The sequence below is a fragment of the Gorilla gorilla genome, chromosome 10 (genome assembly GCF_029281585.2).
Source record: "Gorilla gorilla gorilla isolate KB3781 chromosome 10, NHGRI_mGorGor1-v2.1_pri, whole genome shotgun sequence".
Classification (NCBI taxonomy): Eukaryota; Metazoa; Chordata; class Mammalia; order Primates; family Hominidae; genus Gorilla; species Gorilla gorilla.
Window position 1 is genome coordinate 147196931 of NC_073234.2, and position 24385 is coordinate 147221315.

At 42.1% G+C, this 24385-nt stretch overlaps 1 protein-coding gene across 6 annotated transcripts in view; it reads left to right on the forward strand.

Annotated features, from left to right (window-relative positions):
* The first annotated feature begins 8209 nt into the window (after positions 1-8209).
* Positions 8210-24385, forward strand: part of SFSWAP (splicing factor SWAP) — an 88407-nt gene continuing 72231 nt past the window's right edge. For 3 of the 6 annotated variants that reach the window (XM_019039108.3, XM_055357648.1, XM_055357649.2), the window contains exons 1-6: positions 8210-8582; positions 11206-11375; positions 11957-12088; positions 16765-16850; positions 22713-22938; positions 24256-24368. In XM_019039108.3, the coding sequence (XP_018894653.1) occupies positions 8365-8582; positions 11206-11375; positions 11957-12088; positions 16765-16850; positions 22713-22938; positions 24256-24368 (945 nt within the window). In that variant the 5' untranslated portion in view covers positions 8210-8364. Of the gene's footprint in view, positions 8583-9864; positions 10789-11205; positions 11376-11956; positions 12089-16764; positions 16851-22712; positions 22939-24255; positions 24369-24385 lie in introns of those variants that run through there. The other 3 variants (XM_019039109.3, XM_055357651.2, XM_063694497.1) reach the window with 2 other exon arrangements.

Sequence of the window (24385 nt, forward strand, 5' to 3'; positions counted from 1 at the left end):
TGTGCCCTGTCCCCCAGGTGTAGAATCACAGCTACAACCCAGACCCCCAGGCCTGAGCTGCTAAGGAGTGTCTCAGAGTCACAGATCTATGGGCCACCAACATCCAACCCTGCTACAAAGAATGAACCTAGACCCCAAAACCCAGGTGCCATAATAGGCTTGTGAGACCCTGAGCCTAGGACCCTGGATCCATAGCTGCTGCAAGCACCTGCATCTGGAACCCAGCACCACTGGAGCTGCTTATAGGCCATGTCAGACTGACATCAAGAGAGATGCCCTGACCTAAGTCCCCTATTGTGGGGAAAACAGGAATAGGAGGACCCCAAAAGCCTTTGATACCAAGGACATTAACCATCTATGCTGGCACCACTGCTACCACAAACTTCTATAGCCTAGACAACTGAGGCACCTACAGTTACTGCTGATATTCAACACAGCTGAAGAAGCTGAGTAGGGACTATATCACTGCACTTATCTGGAAACAGAGTCACCACATCCTTTTTAACCAGCACATTAAAACCAACCCAACTACATGTGAAAGTCTTTCTCTATGCAAGGCACTCTCAAAATTTGGAGGAGGTGGTTTTTCCACCAGATGCACAGACATCAATGCAAGGGCATGAGAAACATGAAAAAGCAAGGAAATATGACACAACCAAAGGGATCTAATAACTCTCTAGTAGCAGACCCAAATGAAAAGAAAATCAACAAATTGCTAGAACAGGAATTCAAAATAATGACCTGAAGGGAACTCAACAGTATACAAGAAAATACAGATACACAATCCACCAAAATCAGGAAAACAATTCAGGATATGAACAAGAAATTCAAGAAAGTGATAGAAATCATAGAAAAAAAAAACCAACCGAACAGAAATCCAGCAACTGATGAATTCAATGAATAAAATAAAAACACAATAGAGAGCTTCAACAGCAGACCTGATCAAGCAGAAGAAAGAATTTCTGAATATGAAGACAGGTCATTTGAAATTACCTAGTCAGAGGAAAAAAAAGAAGAATGAAAAATATTTAAAAACCTGTAAGACATGGGACACTATTAAGCACACACACACACACACACACACACACACACACACACAGTTTGCATTATGGGTATTCCAAAGAAAAAGAGAAGAGAAAAGACATAGAAAACCTATTTAATGAAATAATAGCTGAGAAGTTCCCAAATCTGGAAATAGATATAAACATCCAGATCCAGGAAGCTTGAAGTTTCCCAAATAGATTCAACCCAGAAGGGTCCTCCCCAAGGCAAGTTATAGTCAAAATGTCAAAAGTTAAAGGCAGAGAGAATTCTAAAAACATCAAGAGGGTGGGCATGGTGGCTCATGCCTGTAATCCTAACACTTTGGGAGGCCAAGGCAGGTGGATCACATGAGCCCAGAAGTCCAAGACCAGCCTGGGCAACATGGTGAATCCTCATCTCTACCAAAAAACAAAAAACAAAAACAAACAAACAAACAAACAAAATATATATATATATATATATATAGACACACACACACACACAATTAGCCAGGCATGGTGGCATGTGCCTGTAATCCCAGCTACTCAGGAGGCTGAGATCAGAGGATCACCTAAGCCTGGGAGGTCGAGGCTGCAGTGAGCTGAGATCGCGTCACTAAACTCCGGCCTGGGTGACACAGTGAAACCCTGTCTCAAAAGAATAAATAAATAAAAACAAAAACATCAAGAGAAAAGCATCAAGTCACGTATAAGGGAATCCCCACTAGACTAACAGCAGATTTCTCTGCAGAAATCTTACAGGCTAGACCCAGAGAACAGGATGATATATTTAAAGTGCTGAAAGAAAAAAAAAAACTTGTCAACCAACAATACTATATCCAGCAAAGCTATCCTTCAGGAATGAGAGAGAAATAAAGTCTTTTGCAAACAAGCAAAAACTGAGGAAATTCATTACCACTAGAACAGCTTTATAAGAAATGATTGAGGGAGTCCTACATCTGGAAGAGAAAAGATAATCGTCACTATCGTGAAAACATGCAAAAATATAAAACTCACTGGTAGACCAGGTACACAAAGGAGAAAGACGAAATAATAAAAACTTGGTTGGGCAGGGTGATTCATGCCTGTAGTACCAGCACTTTGGGAGGCCGAGGAAGGCAAATTGCTTGAGCCCAGTAGTTTGAGAGCAGCCTGGACAACATGGTGAAATCCCATCTCTACAAAAAATACAAAATTAGCCAGGTGTGGCAGTGCATGCCTGTGGCCCCAACTACCCAGGAGGCTGAGGCAGGAGATTCGTTTGAGCCTGAGAAGTTGAGGCTGCAGTAAGCCATGGGCATGCCACTGTACTCAGACTGGGCAACAGAGTGAGACCCTGTCTCAAAAAAAAAGAAAAGAATAAAAACTTGTTACTACAGAAATACACCAAACCAAAATAACAAACAATAAGCAAAGAAGAAAGGCACAAAGGATATATAAAACAACCAGAAAACAGTCAACGAAATGACAGGAATAAGTCCTTGCATATTAATAATAACCTTGAATTAAAACAGGTTAAATTCTCCCACTAAAAAGATATAGACTGGCTGAAAGGATTTTTTTTAATGACAAAACTATATGCTACCAACGAGAAATTCACTACACCCATAAAGACACATATAGACTGAAAGTGAAGGGATAGAAAAAGATATTCCATGCAAACAAAAACCAAAAGCAAGCAGGATTAGCTATATTTATATCAGATAAAACAGACTCTGTAAAGCAAAAATTGTAAAAAGAGAAAAGGTCATTATGTTATAATAAAAGGATCAATTCAGCAAGAGGATATAATAAATATACATGCACCCAACACCAAAGCACTCAGATACATAAATAGCAAGTATTATTAGATCTAAAGGGAGAGATGGACTCCAATACAATAACAGCTGGGGACTTCAACACCCCACTCGTGGCACTGGACAAGTCATTTAGACAGAAAACAACAAGGAAACATTAGGTTTAAACTGTGCTTTATACCAAATGGACCTAACAGACATTTATAGAATCTTTCATCTAATAGCTGAAGATTACATTTTCTTTTCATCAGTACATGGAACATTCTCCAGCATAAAATTCTCCATCAACAAGTGAATGGATAAAGAACATGCAGTGTATATACACATAATGGAATACTATTTAGCCACAAAAAGGAATAAAGTTCTGGGCTGGGCACGGTGGCTGATGCCTGTAATCCCAGCACTTTGGGACGCTGAGGCATGTGGATCACCTGAGGTCAGGAGTTCGAGACCAGCCTGACCAACATGGAGAAACCCCATGTCTACCAAAAATACAAAATTAGCCAGACATGGTGGCTCAAGCCTGTAATCTCAGCTACTAGGGAGGCTGAGGCAGGAGAATTGCTTGAACCTGGGAGGCGGAGGTTGCCATGAGCCGACATCGCATCATTGCACTACAGCCTGGGCAACAAGAGTGAAACTCCGTCTTAAAAAAAAAAAAAAAAAAAGGAATAAAGTTATGTCATACCAGCAACATGGACAACCTTGGAGGTTATTAAGAGAAATAAGTCAGGCACAGAAAGATAAATATTGTATGTTTTCACTCATATGTGGAGGCTTAAAAAGTTGATCTTATAAAAGTAGAGAGTAAAATAGTGGCTAGTAGTGGCTGAGAAGTGTCAGGAGAAGGGGGCATAGCCAAAGGTTGATTAAAAAATACAAAAGTAGTCGGCCAGGCACAGTGGCTCACGCCTGTAATCCCAGCACTTTGGGAGGCCGAGGCAGGCAGATCACGAGGTCAAGAGAAGGAAACCATCCTGGCCAACGTGGTGAAACCCCATCTGTACTAAAAATACAAAAATATACAAAAATTAGCTGGGCGTGGTGGCGCACACCTGTAATCCCAGCTACTTGGGAGGCTGAGACAGGAGAATCGCTTGATCCTGGGAGGTAGAGGTTGCAATGAGCTGAGATGGTGCCACTGCACTCCAGCCTGACGACAGAGCAAGACTCTGTCTCAAATAAATAAATAAATAAATAAATAAATAAATAAATAAATAAATAAATAAAAATAAATAAAAAACAAATACAAAAGTACAGCTAGTTAGGAGGAATGAGTCTAGTGTTCCATAGCACTGCAGGGTGACTATAATTAACAATTTATAGTATGTTTCAAACAGCTAAACGAGCAGATTTTGAATGTTCTCAGCACAAATAAATGATAAATGAGGCAATAGATAAGCTAATTATCCTGATTTGATCACTACACATTGTATACATGCAATGGAAATATCACACTGTACCCATAAATATGTACAATTATTATGTGTCAATTTAAAACAATTTTACAAAACACACATTTGCATGTTTATTCTTAGGTTTTTATAGTTTTTTAATCTTATTTTATTTATTTACCTATTTTTTTGAGACAGGGTCTTGATAGGGTCTTGCTTTGTCGCCCAGGCTATACTGCAGTGGCACAATCACAGCTCACTGCAGCCTTGACCTTCCACACTCAAACAATCCTAAGTTTCACCTTTTGACCTACACAGACTAATTGTATTACATTTTAATGTGAAGTCTCCACCCTGAAGTGAACTTGGGACCACGTAACATGAATGTTTGCTTACTACACAACCTAGCAAGTCCCTTTCACGAATATTCATAGCTCCTCCTATAACCTATTAAATATGTATGTTTAGCCAACCTGTTTAGCATAAAACTCCTCTCCCACCCTTCTTCCTTCAAAGTGCCTCCTTTCTGTCTCAGCCAGAGGGTCTGCTTCCCAGGCTGTGGGTTGCAACCCTTCTCAGAAATAAAGTTCTCCTTTCCAAATTTAAGATATTGTGATCTTTATTTTGACATATGAGATTTCCCTAGCCATTTTTTAGTCCATCCCTGAAAGACTGAATGGTTAGATCTTTGATATCTTTCTCAAGTACCTCCCATTTGACCTCAGCCATCCATTTTCAAGTATCACCAGTCCCAGTATCATATGAATAAATTGGGAAAGATCAAGGAATCATGGATCATATACTCCAGGAGAATTTTTTACCTCCAAGAAAATTTCTGGGGGCTTTCCTTTGAAACCTTTCACTATTGCTCTGAACTCAAAAGATTTCTGAACAACGCATAACAGTAATTAAAGAAGCAGACTTATTAATCTGAGGGCCTAACTATATAAGGCATTTGTTTAGCTTTCTTTTTGTCTTTGGGGTAGGAAGGTAACTGAGATAAGAAGTCAGGAGATTCTGAGTAGGTAGAGAAGGATAGAAAGATAGAATGTACAGTGAGTTCAATACATCAAGATACAATTTTTTTTCTCATAAATTAGCTGCTTAAGTTTTTCATTTGCTTTTTGTAAGAAGTCATTTAAAAAGGCAATTTTTGGTTCATTTAACCTTTTAGAAGCCTCTGCACGTCAATCAAAATACATCCTGTTGTTTCTGAGGTGTTTTTTGTCCTTTCTTTTCTTAATATTTTATTTTATTCCTTTCAGACCTAGTCCTGCAAATATCCTTTCTTTTCTAATGTCTTGCAAGTGAACAATTTTATCTAGGTTAAAACTTCCTCACTTTGACCACTGTTAACTCTTAGATTACCTTCGGTAGGTTCACCCATTTCTCTGGAAAAGTGCAGACTCTGGGTTCATAGGTTCTTATACATGAAATTGGCTGGAGTTCCAGGTGGAGGAGTTTCAGACTCCTTGGATCCAAATGAAGGCATCATTCCCTGTATTCTCATACGCTTTCCTACCATAAGCCTCCTACTGGACTCAGTCCTGCTCCCATAGGCCTTGTACTGGATCCAGTCTCAGTTTCTGTTGTAACTTCTGGACCCAGCTCAGATCAAAAATGCTCAAATAAACTTTAAGAATTTGACACAAGTTGTAGAGTTTGTATCCAAGCAGGGCCTACAAGTGGCGGCCTCCAAATGTGCAGTGAGAAGCCCTGAGCACAAACGGCTCAGTGTGTGAAGCAGGAACACGGGCACTGGTTACCAACCTGTTCTGAATTCTCATAAGCAACAATTTACATGTAGTGCATTTATTACCTATAGACAGGTGGTAGGGGACGAAGACTAGGACTCACTGTGAGTCAATCCCCCCAAAGCTCAGAAAGTTGCCCAGGTGGATGAAGTCTCTACTGCATATTCCTCACTTACACCACACATAAGAGATCCTGAAGAGCAGCCCACCCAGATTACATACCGCATGTCACATGAATCACTGGGCTGAAGTGTTGAAGGACCTTCTATTTCTAGGGGAGAACTGGAACAGAGCCTGGGCTACTTCAGCCAGTCCCTCCCTATCTCAGGATGTTGCATCCCAGCTCGTTATGCAGTTACTCTTGAAAACTACAAAGGAAAAGGAGGGAGAAGTGGGTAGGCCCAAGGCTATACAGAGAACTGTCCTGCACAATGAAGCACCTGCATCTGTTTAGTCACTGTTCCCAGAGGTCATCACTGAGGGAATAGGGGGGCCTTCAGATCCCATTTCTGACACCAGAACTGTTAAAAGAGAAACTTTACACAAAACAAATTCGAGTTTATTTGAGCAAGAAAACAATTCATGAATCAGGCAGCATGCAGAAGCAGAAGAGGTTCAGAGAGTTCCACTCGGCAGCATGAGCAGCAAGCTTTTATAGACCCAACACGGAAGCAGAAAAATTACTTGATTGGGTTTTGGTTTGCTTGCATAGGAGCTGGTGTTACAGAGTTGATCTCACGCTAATGGCCTCCTTATTTGCTTTAGCACCCCACACCCGAACCCAAGGGAAAGCTTGAAGGGAGCCCAGCACCCCAAACAAACTAATAAATGCCTGGGGGCAAACAACAGTGTTTTTATCAAGTAACCATGACACATACATCTTCCTCAGCAGTGGCAGAGCAGTCTTGTAGAGTTAGATAGGAAGATAATGGCCTGGCCACGCATGCTCAGCTGCTGGCCCGGCTCATTCTACAAGTATTAACCAGTATTTGGCCCACAGTGTGCTAAGCACCATTCTAGGCACTGAGGATGCTAAGGTGACCCCAACAATGTCCCTGATCTCTTAAAGCTAATTCTGGTGGGATGCTGAACACAGGATGTAACCTAAGGTGGTGATGAGATGTACACAGACAAATCGGAAGCCACAAGTTAGCCACCAGTGAGGGGAAACTCCAGACAACGTAGACACATAAGGCCAGGTGGAGAAATGGATGCCTGAGTTAAATTTGGGTAAGGAGCCTGGCAAATGAAAAGACAGAAGCATGACCCAGTCAGGGGAAACCACAACAAAAGACGTTTGGTGGGAACTGCCTGTTTCTTAATTTCCAAAAATCAGTTAAGGGTTCATATACATTATCTCATTTCAACATCACTGGTAGAAAGATGCCATTTTTATGGAGAGGGGATCTGAGGCCCAGGAAAGAGACGATCTGTCATCGTTTTCCAGTCAAGGGCAAACATGGGGATATCCCATCCCATCCCAAAGCCTAAGATTTTGCACTCCAGGCCCTTTGTCTGACCTGAAATTACTGAGCTAAAAGGGACCGAAAGATCCTAACGGAACCACCGATGGGAAAACTGCGGCCCAGGAGGAAACACACCAAGCAAAACTGCACCGTATCCAGGTGGCCAGTCTCCAGACTGGGGTCTCCCTGCCCCGCCAGACCACCTCCCGGCGACAAGGGTCTCAGGTTTCCGAAATCTCGCCACCCGCGAGTGATTTGCGGCGCAGGGGCCTCTGCTGCCTCGGAAACCTTCAAAGGTGGGCGGGTCGGGGACCAAGTCCCCCTAAGGATGGAGAAGGAAACGGGGCCAAGGAAAAGGACATCGCCACCCTGGGCAGAGCACGCACGGCCCCAGCGACTCGGACATGGTGAGGGGCGCGGAGGCTCGGGGTGGACCCGAGGCCTCCATACGTGCGGCAGGCTGCAGCAACCCGCCACCCACGAGGACTCGCCCAAGGCCCAGAGCGCGCCGGGCCCCTCCTTCCGACTCCGTCGCCGCCCGACTGGCCGCAGCGGAAGCCGGCGCGCGATCCCACGCTACGCTTTCGCCACGTCCTGACGGCTGCCCGATAAAACGGACATTAAAATTGCATTTTCCACTGAATACAGCAGCGCCTATTGTGGCGGCACACCTGAATGCGAAAATTAAAGCCAAAATATTTCCTAGCGGCTAAAAGAGCTCCAAGCCTAGGCGAATCTGCCGGTCCGCTCGCCGGAAATGCGGGCTCTCCTGCCGGAAGCTACCCCTCCACCATTTTGTGGCCCGCTATGGCGGCGGTGTTGAGGTTGGGTCCGGGATGCGGGGTCTTTGACTGAAGGGGTAGGCCAAGTGGAGGTATCAGGGACGTCGCGCGGCACAGAAGAGGACCAGCCTGGACGCCGGGGACGCTGCCATGTACGGCGCGGGCGGGGGCCGCGCCAAACCCGAGAGAAAAAGCGGCGCGAAGGAGGAGGCCGGGCCAGGCGGTGCCGGCGGTGGGGGCAGCCGAGTGGAGCTCTTGGTTTTCGGCTATGCCTGCAAGCTGTTTCGGGACGACGAGCGGGCCCTGGCTCAGGAACAGGGACAGCACCTCATCCCCTGGATGGGGGACCACAAGATCCTCATCGACAGGTCGGTTCCTCTCCCCACCCGTCGATCCTTCCCTTCCCTCACCCGCTTGATCTCGTCTGATGTTGACTTGACTGCAAGGACTGCAGAGGGTTTTCTGGAGCCAGCGGGGATCTGGGGGACACCCCCTCCCCTGTCCCCACCTCCTTCTGGTGTTCTGGTGGGGAGGGGGACGGTGAAACCTGCTCTAAGGCACTGGCTGGAATTGCGTGCCGCGTCCGTCTCCGGAGGGATCGTCTCTGGTCCCGCAGCCCCTCTCGACCCCTCACCCTGTCGCTGGGCTGCAGTTGGCGATTCCGCGCGGTGAAAGCAGCCAGTGCCCAGGGTCTTTTCCTGAGCGCACCTGGGCCTGCCGCCCGGCGATGCCATGGGGTCGTGCGCTGCTTTTCTACTTGCCGCGCTCTCACTGCTCGGTGTACTGGGAGGGTAGCCTGGGAGGCGTACCTTTATTCTTCCGAACCGCCGCTCACTGAGACAGTGGCTAGAAGTGTCTCTTGGACCTGTGAGTTAGCCTTAACCTGTTATGCCCCCAGAGCCCTCAGTGGAGCGCCCGTACTTTGCCGGCATGACGTTTGATTTCCCGGTGATAATCCGACGAGTTTGACAGATTGAGGTAGTGAGCAAAGTTGCCCGTCAGTTGGCGGCCACTTGACTTCGTGCGGACCCTGGCCTTGCTCTTGGAAGAGATAGTGTTCTTAGGGCTGGTTTCACTGTCTCTTAAGACTGAAGGGTGGAGCTGGGATATAGATGTGTTGTTTCTTTTCAAATCAAACCTGCTTTAGGTCGTCACTCGAGGGTGTCTAGCGATTATGGGCAGAGGGGGCCTGGGATTAGGGATTTCTAAAGGCGTTTGATTTGAAAAGGATAACATTACATGATGTAGGTGGTTTGCTCCCCTCTTTCTTCCCATTTTTTCAATCCCCCTTCCCCTCGTCTCTGGGTTTTGGGGTTGTTGTGGGGTGGTTTTTTTTCTTTTTTGCCTGTTTGGCTACTTCTGGGGCCCGGACTGAAAAGCTAACCATGACCAACCATTAAACTGTGGAATAGTCTCTCCACGTGAAGAAAGCCCATCGTTTGAGACCATTAAAACTGGATTCTTCATAGCCCTGGAGCATGACTGTAGGGATGACCTCTGAGCTGGCCAGAATGGACACATTAATGACCAAATAGGCCTTTTTCCATCCCTGACGTTTCCTTTTGGAATTAGAGCTCGAAAACGAGAACTGGTGAAGGGAGGGCCGCGGAATCAGATCATGTCTGGATCTGATGGCTCCGTGCTGTGCTCAAGCGTGCTGTGCCTTCACACCATGGTTTATATTGAATGTGTCGCCTGAGTTGTCAGGCTTGCTTTTCCAAAGTGTCACTTGTGATATTTATCATTAAAGTTTGGTAAGCAATGAAGTCTGAGCTCTTTGTACAGTTTTCCTATCATTCTGTACGTGATTTGAGTTAGGTCTTCCAAAACTGGTGGGGAGCAAACGCCGCACATGTACATGTATAATATTTTTAATAATAATCTACATTTGTAAGTTAAGGAGGTTTACATCAAAATCCAATTAATTTTGAAATTTAATGAAATGCAGTAACTTGACTACCTTGGAATTTTGGGCCTTTTTCCTGTAAATGTTTTTTTTGGTCTACATTAATATTTTTGGTTCCCATTACAAAAGTCAGCATTAAAAAAATAAGCAGACTTTTGTTTGTTTCTCTACATTTGTTTTTGAAACCCTAAACCTGAGTGTTTTAAGTAAAGTTCACTAACTCACTCATTTATTATCTGACAGTTACACGTTGACAGCATCCTCATTGAATCCTTTATGTTAAAAGCATAGCAGAAAGTGCTCCCATTACTTATTTGGCCAAACTACTGTTTGGTCCATGCAAGAGAAACATGGAAGTGTCTTCATGTATGTTATTTCCTTGAGGGTATAAAGTTCAGAAGGAAATATTGATACCATATCTTCTAATAGTTTTGCTCTGTTCCCAGTGAACCTCCTTAAACTGCATGTATATGTCACTGTTCCGATGTATGTGTGTCTCTCTATCACGTAACCCAGCACTTATTTCCTCAGCCAAGTGGCTAGGGGGCGAGCCTAGCCAAGATTTTACCTCCAATGGACGCAAGTTTCTTTGGTGAAGATCTCTCCTGAGAGTTCGGGACTAGCAGAAAGAAGCGAGGAAATTTCGACCGTTTGGTTCTTACGGATAGGTATTTATGTATTTGGTTTGTGTGAATGTAAGCTATGATATTTAACTTTTCAGAAAAAAATAATAATTTTTTGCAAGTGGCATTGAATGGTTGACCAAACCATAATGGTAAGAACTGCCAGTGAAGTGGATACCATTTTTGCTATTAATGGATTGTTTGCCTTTAGTTATAAATGTTATCTTACTGTGGAAAGGAATTTAGAGTTTGTTAAGATAACTTGAGTTTAAAAGTAGGTGAGATATGACTATCCAAATTAAATATAAATCTGGGAAGAGTTTTTATACTTGTTTTAATATTTGTATTTATTTTAATCGGTAAGTATGTGTGTATATATATATATACATATATAAAACATCACACACGCACACCAGTCTAGACGTTAATTTCCTTTTATTGACCAGCTTGTTCACATTACAGATATGATGGACGTGGTCACCTGCATGACCTTTCTGAGTACGATGCTGAGTATTCCACATGGAACAGAGATTATCAGCTGTCTGAAGAGGAGGCGCGAATAGAGGCCCTGTGTGATGAAGAGAGGTATTTAGCCTTGCATACGGACTTGCTTGAGGAGGAGGCAAGGCAAGGTACTGCTCAAGACAAACTTACTTCAGCAACAAACTTTTTAAAATTTTTAAGTATTTAAAAATTTACTCCCATTCATTTTTTTATACTCACTCTTTCTGATATTATCTTGACAGTACCCAGTGGATTGGAAAAACAGGAGTCTTTGCGTTCTGAGAGGACCTCAGGATAGTTTATATATAGAGCCACAAAGAATTTTCCCAGCTTTTGAGGGCAGACTGGGATTTGAAAAAAACAAAAACCAAACTCTTTAACTGTTCTTCTTTAACAGTATCGTATAAATAAAATTGATGTTCTTGTCTTTGCCGTAACAGTCTTTAATACAGTTCTTAATCCCAAAATTTTCTCAGCAGGAAGAAATTTTCCACAAAAGACGTGTATTCAGCTGTCTGTGGGTAAACATGTACTGACAAAAGTACATATTGATAGATATAAAGTGTGAATTTTTAAAACTATTTTACCTCAAAAGTAGGTTGAAAAAAGTATGTTGTATGCTTTACTGATAGCTACAACTTTAGAAATATATAAAGTTTTTCTCAGTAATTTTCTATTTTTGTTGATAAAATTCTCATTTTTATTCAAGAGGAAGAATACAAGCGATTGAGTGAAGCACTAGCAGAGGATGGGAGCTACAATGCCGTGGGGTTCACTTACGGTAGCGACTATTACGACCCGTCAGAGCCGACGGAGGAGGAGGAGCCTTCCAAACAGAGAGGTGAGTGGGGAGCTGCCTGGACTGCTGGTGTAGGGCTACACGTGTACCCACAGGCTGCATGCACCGTGGTCAAGTCTGCAGAACACATCTCTGGCACTCAATGATAACACCACTATGACCACAGGAGAAAGCGGGAGTGATATTCGTTCTTTTGGTAAAACAAAGTTAAAAACTAGAATGATTAATGGAGGTGGAAAATGAATGCGTTGGATTATTTATTTCTCATTGATTCGGGTAACAGAATTACTCACTCAGGATTATTTGTTTCTAGGTTGGTAACATGTTCATTAATATCCTCAGGGATTCATTCTTGAGGCAGTGAAAGAATAGGTGTTAACTGGGATAAGTTAACATCACCGCCCTCTCACTGACCTGCTTCCCCATATCCCTCCACAACTGAGACAGTGACACATGCCCAGTGGAAGGACACAGTGAGGGAGTTACTACTCCCCAGAAAACAGCACAGCTTCCTGGTAGCCTTGATGCCACCTAGGGCATATACTTACCACAGTATTTTAAATTAAAGATTTGGAATTTATGCTTTTCTGGATTAACATGGGAAACTTTGAATATAAAAAATAGTGCTGCTGAAAAACCTGGGCTCGTAGTATAGACACAAATATCCTTAATCACTTCACTAAGCGTCGAGAGCTCCACTACCACAGCGCTGCATCATGGTCAGTCATTAATTAGCAATAATGGTAACATGAACCTGACACGTTAAAGATGGGTCACTATATTCAGGATATTCTGTTTAAAAAGAAGAAGAACATTAACTTAGAAACATTCAAATGTTTACATTACATCAAATGGAGATTTAATTGTAGAGCTAATTTAATCTGTTATTCTGAACTTCATTGGTTTCTCCTTAAGTAACACTTTTTATCTTTTTAAATTTTTTTATTATAAAATACACAATAATTTAAAAAAAGAGATGGGGTCTCACTGTGTTGCCCAAGCTAGTCTCAAACTCCTGAGCTCAAGTGATCCTACTGCCTTGGCCTCCCAAAGCACTGGGATTACAGGCATGAGCCACCACATCCAGCCAAGTGACACATCTTTTAACAAGTATGAAGCAATTATAGCACTTTAGTATTAAAGCAAAATGATGTTTGCCCTTCCATCCTGTGACTACACTATGGTTCTACCCATCGGCACTCTCCAAGGGCTGCGATCCTAACGGAATGATAGGACGTGGGGCAAACGCACACACCGGCTTTCCTTTTGCCCTGTCTTTAGTCCTGCTCCTTACTTTGTGGGCACAAGAATTACTGTTGCACAGCTCTATTTTATGAGCTTTTAGAGAAACTTTTAAGTGTAATTGTAATTATACTGAGTTAAAGGCCAGTTAAGGTATTTAAGACTTTTTGCATTGACTTTCAAACCTACCCATCCCTCAGAAGTTACGATGCACTAGAAATGTTCTATCAGGTCTAAAACGTAAGCACCCACTTATTTATCCAGAATAAGCTCTCCTTCCTCGGGTTCTGGATAGTTCTGATTTTGTTGTCTTATCTGTAAGCCACACACATGAGTTCAGCTTTCTATCTGTGGTGTTTTTATCAGAAGGAAGGAATAGATACTATAGCCACTTCACAAATAAAGAGTTGAAATACAGTCAGCTTATTGGGTCCACATCTGTGGATTCAACCAACCACAGATCTAAAGTATTGGAAAGAAAATAACAAGTAAAGCTTTTATTGGAACACAGCAACGCTCATTTGTTTACATATTGTCTGTTGCCACTTTCGCACTTCAGCGACAGAGTTGAAGAAATGAAAAACCATATGGCCCACAAAACCAGAAATATTTATTAATACTGTCTGGCATTTTATAGAGTTTGTCAGCCCCTATTCTAGATGATGGACCATTGTCTCGGCATAATTATTGGGCTAAATGATGTTCAGTTTGTTATAATTATTGAATCTTGAGAACTTCAGCATGACTTAGCTTATCATCTGAGTATTAGTTTGCTTTCCCCTTAAGATAAAGTTCTCTTTAGTATTTTACAATGTTACTTCTTTTCTTTCTGTAATCATGTTCTCAGAACATTGCCTTATATACTGATTAATTTCCTTAATGGAAATTGGACCCACATAAAACTTAGAGCTTGACATTTCATGTTTAACTTGCATTAATATAAGTGAAACACCTAACACACACGCACACATACGTGCATATTGTAATAGAATCCAGTACCACTAACAGCCACATTGAGCGTCACATGCTGTTAAAATAAAATTTTTTTCCTGAGCCATCAATATGTCTACGTATGTCTTGATTTTCAAAATTACTGTATTGTATTGTTTGCTAGTATTTTAAAGCCTTGTGATACTAGCCAAAAGCATTTTAATGGTGCCTCCGTCTCTGATCTTTACTATTTTCAGTCAAGTTTCTATCCTTTAGATATTCATAATTTTTCATCATTATTCTATATCCATTTTTTGGGGGGAATAATGGGGCGGGGACAGGCCTTCACTGCTATATATCCATTTTTTAAACAAAAGATTATTTGAATTTATTTAAATCTGAGTTTGTAGTGCAATGGTTGGTTTTTATTTTGTGCTACTAAAGCTGTTTTTTTGTAAATAAAGGTATATATAAGAATAGACCAAATCTGTTTAACCCATCAATCCCAAAAAGCTATTTCAATTAAAATGCCTTGATTTTTATGAATAACTTAACATTAAGGAAAAGCTATTTGCCTAGACAATGTTTTAATCATTTTTTTCATTTTAGGAAAATATAGTAAAAGTTATATTTTTAAATTTACTTTGTTTTACCTTTTTTTTTTTTTTTTTGATACGGAGTCTCGCCCTTGCCCAGGCTGGAGTGCAGTGGCGCGATCTCGGCTCACTGCAGGCTCCACCTCCTGGGTTCAAGCAATTCTTGTGCTTTAGCCTCCCAAATAGCTGGGATTACAGGCGCCCGCCACCACAACTGGCTAATTTTTCTATTTTTAGTGGAGACAGGATTTCACCATGTTGGCCAGACTGGTCTCAAACTCCTGACCTCAAGTGATCTGCCTGCCTCAGCCTCCCAAAGTGCTGGGATTCCAGGCATGAGCCACCGCACCCAGTTACAGGTGTGAGCCACTGCGCCCGGTTACAGGCATGAGCCACCGCACCCGGTTACAGGCGTGAGCCACCGAGCCCGGTTATAGGCGTGAGCCACCATGCCCGGTTACAGGCGTGAGCCACCGCGCCCGGTTACAGGCGTGAGCCACCGCGCCCAGTTACAGGTGTGAGCCACTGAGCCCGGTTTTGTCTCTGATTTTTGAAAGAACAGGGGACTCAAACAAATGGATGGGACGGTGTTAAATAACTGTAACTTAATAGGGATTGTAATCAACTTATATCTGATCAGACTGGAATACCCAAGTTTTTGTATACCAGGAAACCTGCTTAAAATTCCTCTTTGGTTTCACGGAATGAGGTTTGACAGGAGATTTTTGCAAATTATTGATCGCTTCAAGAGCCTTTACTGTATATGATAGAAACACTTATTTTGATGAAGATTTAAGGTTTGTTTCTTTAATGTCATCTGTTTGGAAATAAGAACCTCAATAGATCATTGAAATCCTTAAAAATGTTACCTTTTTAAAGTTTGCTATGATATTTTTGTACATTTCAGTGTATCTTTTTAAACTGGTAATCATCTGAGTTATTGAGATGTACTTAGGTACCTTAGAATACAGAAAGATAATGTGTAGTACGTTGTCTACCAAATAGTAGACAAATATTTGTTAAGTGAATGGTTAACGAATACATAGAAATGGAAAAATAATTGATTATTTGTGAAAGAGGTAGTTTGCTTGGGTGGAGGAATCTTGATAGTTATGCCCAGGTGGTTTACAATTCAAAGATGAAAATCAGTTATCTAGGAATTGACTACCTTATGTTGTGTCATGCTGTCAGGAATCCACAGAAATAGTTGGAGAGAAATCTTAGCGATACCAATTAAATACTTACATACATACCTGAAAGAGAAGCGGAGGGGAAAAGGAACATGGATTGAGCACCTGCTAAGTGTGGAGGATTATGGTAGAGATGTTCACATGGGCTATCTCACCTAAGCCCCACTCGGCCCTGGGAGTGGATGTGATGACTTCACAGCCAGTGAGGAAACAGAGAACAGCAGAATCCCGGAGCTAACAAGCGGCAGGGCAGGAGTTTAACTATAGTTAACCCTTGAACAACACAGGTTTGAATTGCATAGGTCTGCTTGTATGAGGATTTTTTTCAGCCAAACATGGATCAGACTGAGGGATGTGAGACCCGCATATATGGAGGGTCAGCTTCTTTATATATGTGGGTTCAAATGGACCAAATGCAGAATTCGAGCACGTGTGGATTTTGGTGTCTGCAAGGGTCCTAGAACCAGTCCCCTGCATGTACCAAGGGACTGCCGTGCAGTCTGACCCTATACACATTCCTTCTGCTGCACCACACCTCCCTGCCGCTGCACTCCCCTCCACCCCCCCCACCTCATTTGGAATTTTGTAAAGTGAGTTTCACTTGTGGGTAGAAGAGAAAGCTGAAAATGGCTTCTAGGAGTGACAACAGAAGGTAAAGAAGCAGGGACAGCCAGTCACATGCTTTCATCTTGCTGCCTGCTGTTGGCAGGTGCCTTCCTCCCTGCATTGTTCTGAATTTTTAAATTTTCTTTTTATGCAGAAAAAAATGAGGCTGAAAATTTAGAGGAAAATGAAGAGCCCTTCGTTGCCCCCTTAGGATTGAGCGTCCCGTCTGACGTGGAGTTGGTATGTGTCCTGCATGAGCACTAGTTGTTGTCATTATTATTTATCATAATTCACTCCTGCTTGTGGGAAAGCTCAGTAATGATTATAGCTGCTTTTTAGGCGTATAATGCTTTAAAATGGTTTGTGAGTTAGTGGAGAAAAAGATCACACCCTATTTATTTTCCCCAAAGGGAAAGGGAAGAATTATAGCAAAAGAACTAGACTGGAGCATCAGGGACTTGAGGAGTTGGGTGTGATTCAGCGGCCATGTAGTTGAATCCCCAGATTTTACTAGCTTAGAAAAACTAAGTCAGGATCAGTGGCGAGTGGGCTGCTCCCCACACATAGATGTAAAAGCACTCGAGATCAAGACAGTGTTGATTTCAGTAACGTTGCTTTGTTCTGGCTTTTTAAAGTGTGATTTTTGGGGGCACTTCACGTTACATTTTCTTAGCAGTTTTCCGTGTTGTGATAGGTCCCTGTGGCATCTCCAGGCCCAGGCCACCCTTCCACTGATGAAGGGGAATTCCACCCTGGTTTTCCTCGTCTGAGGGCTTTGCAACTGGTTACTGTCTGTTCAGCATTGACCTTTCCTGCTATTTCAGTTATATCACATTAAATTAAGTTATAACAGGTGTTAAAGCCCAAACCAGGATTTTTCCTTTTTTTCTGAATATTCATTGAGGGATTTCCCCATTCCAGTTACTGTGCTAAGCTGTTTTTTACATATTATCTTATTTAATGCTAACAACCCTATTAGCGAACTACTGTTTACGATCCCTCTTGTGCCAATGAAGAAACTGAGACTTAGGAAAGTCAAGAATTTGGCTAATAAATGGCAACTGGGAACGGTGGTCTTAACTATGATGCCATCTTCAGTCACCGTGCTTTATGGGATTTTTATATGTTTACTGGGGAGGTTGAAAATCTTTTGTGTGTGTATACTTGGGAAGGACTCTAAAGTGTTCGTGCCTAGCAGGAAGTTTTTTCTTGGACATTTTCGTAACTGGATTGCAAGTGGCATCGACACAGGCATTCTCGATTCTTGTTTGTGTCCCACATCCTGAATCACTCACTGCACGGTAGATGCCGGGAAAGCTCCGCACAGAGAGAGCATCTCTCACCTCCCCCTGTGATCACTCGCTGCCACTCTAATTGAGTTCAGCGTGAATTTGATGGTTCTTACCCTTCATTAATCTGATGAAGGGCAATATAAAAATAGCCCTTTTAATTCCTGCCTCCAACGCTTTCCTTCTCTTCCCTTATTCATTTACATATCCTCTCCCTCTCTTTTATTCTTTCAAATATGGGTAAAATAACTTCTTAGATTTTGCCTAGTATAATTACTACTTGTATTGGTCTGTTCTTACACAGCTATAAAAAAATACCTGAGACTGGGTAATTTATAAAGAAGAGGTTTAATTGGCTCACAGTTCTGCAGGCTGTACAGGAAGCCGGGCAGCATCTGCTTCTGGGGAGGCCTCAGGAAACTTATAGTCATGGCGGAAGGTGAGGAGGGAGCAGGCATGTCTAAGCATGTCCAGAGCAGGAGGAAGGCAGGGAGGTGCTACACGCTTTCAGATGACTAGATCTTAGGACAGCTCATTCACTGTCTATCACGGGAGGAGCACCGAGGAGATGGTGCGAAACTACTCATGGAGGATCCACCCCATGATCCATTCACCTCCCACCAGGCACTGCCTCCAACATTGGGAATGACAATTCTACATGAGATTTGGCTGGGGACACAGATCCAAACTGATCCAAACTATATTACTACATATGTTTGTTTCTCTATTTCTAGTATTGATCATTTTGCTGTAGTTAAAGCTGAAATTACCCAAAGATTTGATATCCTGAGACTTGTATTAATATATTTTCCATGTATTATATATGTTGTATTCCTATTTGTTCTGAAATATGTTTATTATGCATGAGAGACACATTAACATGAAGCTTTAAAAAACCACAGTTGCTCCATTTTTATTAAATGCTAAGTGCTCCATCTATATTTAATGCTAAAAAGTTTATATGAAGTTGACTGTATGGAATTTTACTTGTTTTTAGTGTTAAAAATTTATTAATTTTTTATTCAAATTTAAATATAGAGGTACAATGGAATTGTGTTGCCTTAATTCCTATTAAAATACTTAATGGCTTTGTGTTCTCAGCCAAAATAAGCACCACTAAGCTCTTGATAGTCTGCCAGATCAAACATACTTGTCGCTCATTGGAGAGCAAAGTAAGTCTTAGTGTGTGGCAACTTGCTGTCTTATTAGAGTTTCTTCTAATGATATTATAGAAAGGCCTCTTGAATGTTGTTTTGACTTTGTGGAAACTGAGTGCTTGATTGAGTCTCTCATTTGCGTCTTTCATTTATTTTATGGCAGTGTCAGTATTTCATTCTCGTAATTATTATGTGTTTTTTGGCAGTAATTCATTGTGTAAATTATACACCATGGTGTCCATGTTAGTGGAGAAAATGTAGAAGACAGAAGTGTCTGCGTTATAAGTTGTTTTAGTGACTAGGCCTCAGAATTGTTGAATTGTGGTTAAGTAGACTATTGCTGCTTCAGGGGGCGGGACATGGTTTGACTCACTGACAAGAGAAGATTGGAGTGATTGGGAAAGACAGCAGGTACTTCAGGAGGTTCTTGGTTTTTAAACTAACTGTTGGTTTAGAACCTAATGATGACAGGATCCTTGAGGCTTTTGGATGAAGAGTAAGAAGTAGTTAGAAATTACAGCACCCCAGGCTGGGTACAGTGGCTCACACCTGTAATCCCAGCCCTTTGGGAGACTAAGGTTGGAGGATCACTTGAAGCCAGGAGTTCGAGACTAGCCTGGGCAACATAGTGAGATCCTGTCTCTACAAACAAGTAAAAATAATAGGCCAGTGTGGTGGCGCGTGCCTGTAGTCCCAGACCTGTTAGGGCGCGGTTCCAAGGGAAATGTGCTTGCTCAAACACATTTTATGGAAAGTGGGGAAGGATTCGATAGTTGCTGTTGTGTGCAACACTTATTCTGTTGATGAATAATAACATAGAACCAGCCTTTATGAAGCACTTACTGTGTACCAGACAGTGTACTAAGTGCTTCTCTAGGCATATCTCTCAGTTAATACTCAAAATAATTTTACAGGCCAGGTGCAGTGGCTCATGTCTGTGATCCCAGCACTTTGGGAGGCCGAGGTGGGAGAATCGCTTGAGCCCAGGAGTTCAAGACCAGCCTGGGCAACATGGTGAAACTCCGCCTCTACAAAAAATGGAAAAAATTAGCCAGGCGTGGTGGTACATGCCTGTAGTCTCAGCTACTCAGGAGGCCGAGGCAGGAGGATGGTTTGAGCCCTGGAGGTGGAGGTTGTAGTGAGCTGATACGGTACTGCTGCACTCCAGCCTAGACAACAGAGGCAGATCCTGTCTCAAAAAAATAAAAATACAAAAATAACTCTATGAAGCAGATACAGTTGTTGCCAGATGTTAAGGTTTAGAAAGTTAAGAGTAACTGCCCTAAGTTACATGTGTGAGGGTCAGGCCTGGGGTTCCAGCCAAGGGACCGACTCCAGAGCTCTGAACCACTGAAGTTAAGCTTTATCGAATTTGTGCAGATTAGAGCATTATTTCATCATAATTTAGGTACTGTATTGTCACAGAAGTTGGGTGGGGAGGGAAAAAATGTTGATTTATTCTTGAATTACTGTGGAGTGACTGGCCTTTTGTTCAGATTCGTAAGGACTCTTGACGTCTAATGAGCCTTAACTCTTGGTCCCCAATGTGTCTCGCAGGTGTTTTCTCCCTGCACTTTGTTTTATAAGTGATTGTACGACTCTCTGTGCAGAATTTAAGTATAGAGTGATATATGTCCCTCTATTCCTTATGGCTTCAGAATTTTAAAGCTTATTTTGGAAGACTTCCCACCCGCAAGAGTTTGAAAATATTTTCCTATATTTACTGCTAGTACTTCTGTATTTGTATTTTTGCCTTTGAATTTTGACTCAATCTGATACTTACTTAGGGCTCTGGGCAAAGCAGGTATTTGATTTTTTTTCTCCCCTAATCCCGTGAGGAGAGGGCTGGCCCCACTGCCCCTGGGGTTCCTTGCTAATTTCCCTGTCTTCATGTCATGCCACCTCCTTCCTGGTCCCCCAATGGATCTGAGCTCAAGCCTTTTCCAAAGCTCTTAGGAAACCGTACATTTGTGTGGGTTTTCTGAGCTGTAGATACCTTTCTCCCATTTCCCATGCCTCCTCTGGAGCTTAAATTCACATTAATGGAATTTCCAGGGAAGGGGAGGAGGTGTTAGCCCCCTTCCGGGGCTCTGTCAGCTTCCTTAAACAAAAGACTTCCACACTGGATTTAAATTAGAAAAACAGTTTTCCTTTTCTTAGGCCATTGTAACATATGCATATTTATATGTTGACTGTATTTTTTAAATCTCATTGTGTAGTAGGAGTGATGATGATATTCTTAAATGGAAAATGATTTACCTAAAGTCTGCCTAATAAAGTAAAGAATGGCTTTTTCCAAACCAGATACTTTTTAATCTTATTCAGGGTTGATAGCCAACCTTGAAATATGTCCGTAAGATGCTTTGTTTTTTTGTAAAATTACTTACACATTGCTTTTTAACCATGGTAATAGTAGTAGTATATAACAAATAGGCCTACTTTTAAGAAATTTTGGATCAACAAGTTGGTTTGGTCAATAAAGAAAGCCTAACTGGGAGTATCATATTTACCTTTAAGGGTCATTATTATGAAGTGATCATTAATTATTGATGTGTTTATGGAATATTCTGTTTTAACAATGAATAGCCAGAGCCCCTGAAAATCCAAGTCGTGGACATGCATACAGTGGGCCTTTAACATGGAATTTAAATTATTTGGGGATTAATGAATAACTTTAATTGTAGACATCTATCCTTTTTAAGTGTGAAGGATGTTATTAGTTCAAAAATTTAACTAGAGAATTAAGCCATTTATATTTTATGAAGGATGAAGCCCTGAATTCTTAACCATCCATTTTTAATGAGAATAATTGCCAGATTTATTTGCAAATAATTTCCTAGTGTTAATCTCTTTGTTGATATGAAAGGTATTTTAGATGTGTGGCTTTCAGCCTTTGGTCCAACAAGATCCATTTGTGGGCAGGAAATGCTAAGAGCATGAGGTTCGTTGAAGTGACTCCTTAGCAGCACATGAAGGGATGGGGGAGGGCTTTGATGCTGGGAAGAAGCTCACCTGGAGTGTCCCATCTGCTCTGGCCAGACCACACCTAGGTGGTCTTCAGCTTGGGATACTGCTTTTAAGTGGGAATGGCAGTGAGCCAGGAACTGTGCAGGGGCTGAGGAGCAGGGCTCAGGTGCAGAAGAAAAGATGTGGCGTACTCTTGTGGCTTTTGTTGGATGTCCAGAAGGGCTGTTTTGTAAGAGGGAGCCTCCAAGCTGTGAAAACTAGTCCCCGCTAAGAAGAAGGAAAGAGCAGTGATTCTGGTTATTGAGAACCATGGAATGTATACCCTCTCCCTAGAAAAGTGCTTGTATGTAAAATTCACATGCACAGAGGATTCACAAACCCCCTGAATTCCATCATAGAACCGAACTTAAATATATAGAAAAATGTTGACTTGGTGCACAAAGAAGTCACCTCCCATGGGTCTGTACCACGGTGGAGTGGCCTGCCTCAGCTGGCGAGTTTTCTCCCCTGCAAAATCCTGACAAGATTTGGAGATGAGGAGTCCGAACAGCCTGGGCTCTTCCAGCTTAAAGTCTCGTATCTCTTAAAATTGACAGTAAAACCAGAGTCATTTCTATGTTTTAATGAAATCACGTGGCCGGTGGACAAGAGGACAAATGGGTGACGTGAATATGTGTGTTTTCCCATAGCCACCAACCGCTAAAATGCACGCCATCATCGAGCGCACGGCCAGCTTCGTGTGCAGGCAGGGAGCACAGTTTGAGATCATGCTGAAGGCCAAGCAGGCCCGGAACTCCCAGTTCGACTTTCTGCGCTTCGACCACTACCTCAACCCCTACTATAAGTTCATCCAGAAAGCCATGAAAGAGGGACGCTACACTGTCCTGGCAGAAAACAAAAGTGACGAGAAAAAAAGTAGGTCCCACTGCGTCTGTTCCGTCCAGACTTTGGGCCTGTGTTGTGGGGGCAGCAGGTGGGGTGGTTCTGGGAAAAGTATGAAGATACACATTCTTACAGATGCATGGTTGAAAGCCAGACTCGAATTTCTAGAATGTGTCTGAAATCCTGCAGCTAAGGCGTGATCGTTACCCCTGCTGGTGCACCTTTATTAAATCTTTGGTTAATATTTTATAGATAAATGAAATATAATTAAATATTGATGCTGTCAGAACATAATCATCTGGGTGGGAAATTTTTGCCCTCATTTTGCCCACTTAACATTTCATAGAGAAAACAGTTATATATCCTCTCTTGGATTATTCAAGTACCACAGTGTTCAGGGCTGTATAGCTCAATTATACATGGCCACAAAAGTGAAAATTTTACTTGGATTATCTATTTTAAGCTATTATTTTTATAACAGTGTCTCTATTTTGGAGTTCTTACTGCCAAAGCCAGTTAGCTGTATTTTGAATAAAGATGGTATTTTGACAAGTCTATTCATATATATGTATATATATACACACACACACACATCTTCCATTGAATTTTTTTTTTTTTTTTTTTTTGATTGGCGACAGAGTCTCACTCTTGTCGCCCAGGCTGGAGTGCAATGGCGTGAGCGTGATCTTGGCTCACTGCAACCTCCACCTCCCGGGTTCAAGCAATTCTCATGCCTCAGCCTCCCGAGTAGCTGGGATCGTGGGCACGTGCCACCACGCCCGGCTAATTTTTGTATTTTTAGTAGAGACAGGGTTTCACCATGTTGGCCAGGCTGGTCTCAAACTCCTGACCTCAGGTGATCCACCCGCCTCGGCCTCCCAAAGTGCTGGGATTACAGGCGTGAGCCACTGTGCCTGGCCCTTCCACTGAATTTTGTTCTCTTCAGCCAAAATAAGTTTCAAATCAGTTGTGTAAATCTTATTGCAGATCTCATCTTCAGGTTTGTTGTAGTTGTTTATTTCTGTTGCTATTATTTTGCTTTTCATAAATCAGTACAATTTTTGCCCTTTTTTAAAAAAAGGAAAAAAAAGGCAGAGAGAAAGAAAGCATACAGAGCCCCAGACCAGCTGGTGCTCGACGCTGGCAAGAAGCCACCAAATGGCCAAAGGTCGCAATCCTTTCTGTCTGGCCTTCTTCTGAACAACTTGGGTGACTCTAGGGAAAAATTTCTAAAAGTGTTTTTTTGACAGATAACCAAGATAACTTGGCTGCTTCTAAGTTTTTGCATAATTAATTTGTACTTTTTTTCTCACCAAACACCAAAATCTTGAAATGTGATTTTGATTTCAGAATCAGGAGTCAGCTCTGACAATGAAGATGATGATGATGAAGAAGATGGGAATTACCTTCATCCCTCTCTCTTTGCCTCCAAGAAGTGTAACCGCCTTGAAGAGCTGATGAAGGTTTTTATCTCATTGTT